Below are 650 nucleotides of genomic sequence, written 5' to 3' on the forward strand. Positions count from 1 at the left end.
ATCTCTCCCATTCTGGGGTCCTTATCTTGCTCAGGCTTTTGAGTCACTGGCCTGAAGGGGTAACAAGGCCCAGAAGGACAGTTCTTCCTACCCTCCTATAGAACTGGGGGCAGTGAACCATTAGCTTCAGGCCAGGAACAGATGTGGTGGTGTTCAGAGAAAGGGACGTTAGGGAACATTGACAGTCAGGGAGGGGTGTTCTCAGTTCAGACAAGCTTCCCACATGGCCTTGAAAAAGAACTGGCTCGGGGGACTGAGAGCGAGAGGAAAGGACGGAGGGTACACAAGGCTGATCTTTACTTAGGTATGGTCCATCCTGGAAGAGAAAGAAGCCAAGCTAGAGCGGGAGCTGACCTAGGAAGCCAGTGATGAAGGCTCTGCCAGCCAAGGAGGCGTGGGCTGATGACAGGAGCCTGGGGAGCAAACACGTCTTGAGTGTGCGTGGGCTATATGCGAGAACTGTAACGGGCAGCAGGGTGGGGAGTGCAGGGGCGGGGCGTGGGTGAGGGGCAGAGTGGGAAAGCGGCGATAGGAGATGGAAAACAGCCGGGCGAGCACCTTTGCCCCGCACTTCACAGCGTGTGCCCATTTCGATCCTTGCGATCTTCTGGTTTGGCGGAAGAAAGCGAGGTTGGGGGGTATTGGGGGGG

The 650-nt window shown here is 56.5% G+C and overlaps 1 protein-coding gene across 3 annotated transcripts in view; it reads left to right on the forward strand.

The window, feature by feature from the left end:
- Positions 1-491: 491 nt before the first annotated feature.
- Dlk2 (delta like non-canonical Notch ligand 2) overlaps positions 492-650 on the forward strand; it is a 5,932-nt gene continuing 5,773 nt past the window's right edge. For 2 of the 3 annotated variants that reach the window (XM_008829082.3, XM_008829080.3), the window contains exon 1: positions 502-630. Coding sequence is in view for 2 of the 3 variants with exons in the window: in XM_008829080.3 (XP_008827302.1) it covers positions 536-630 (95 nt within the window). In the remaining variant the exon portion in view is untranslated. Of the gene's footprint in view, positions 631-650 lie in introns of all 3 variants that reach the window. The other variant, XM_008829081.3, reaches the window with a different exon arrangement.

The sequence above is a fragment of the Nannospalax galili genome, unplaced genomic scaffold, assembly GCF_000622305.1.
Source record: "Nannospalax galili isolate Female #2095 unplaced genomic scaffold, S.galili_v1.0 scaffold653, whole genome shotgun sequence".
Taxonomy (NCBI): domain Eukaryota; kingdom Metazoa; phylum Chordata; class Mammalia; order Rodentia; family Spalacidae; genus Nannospalax; species Nannospalax galili.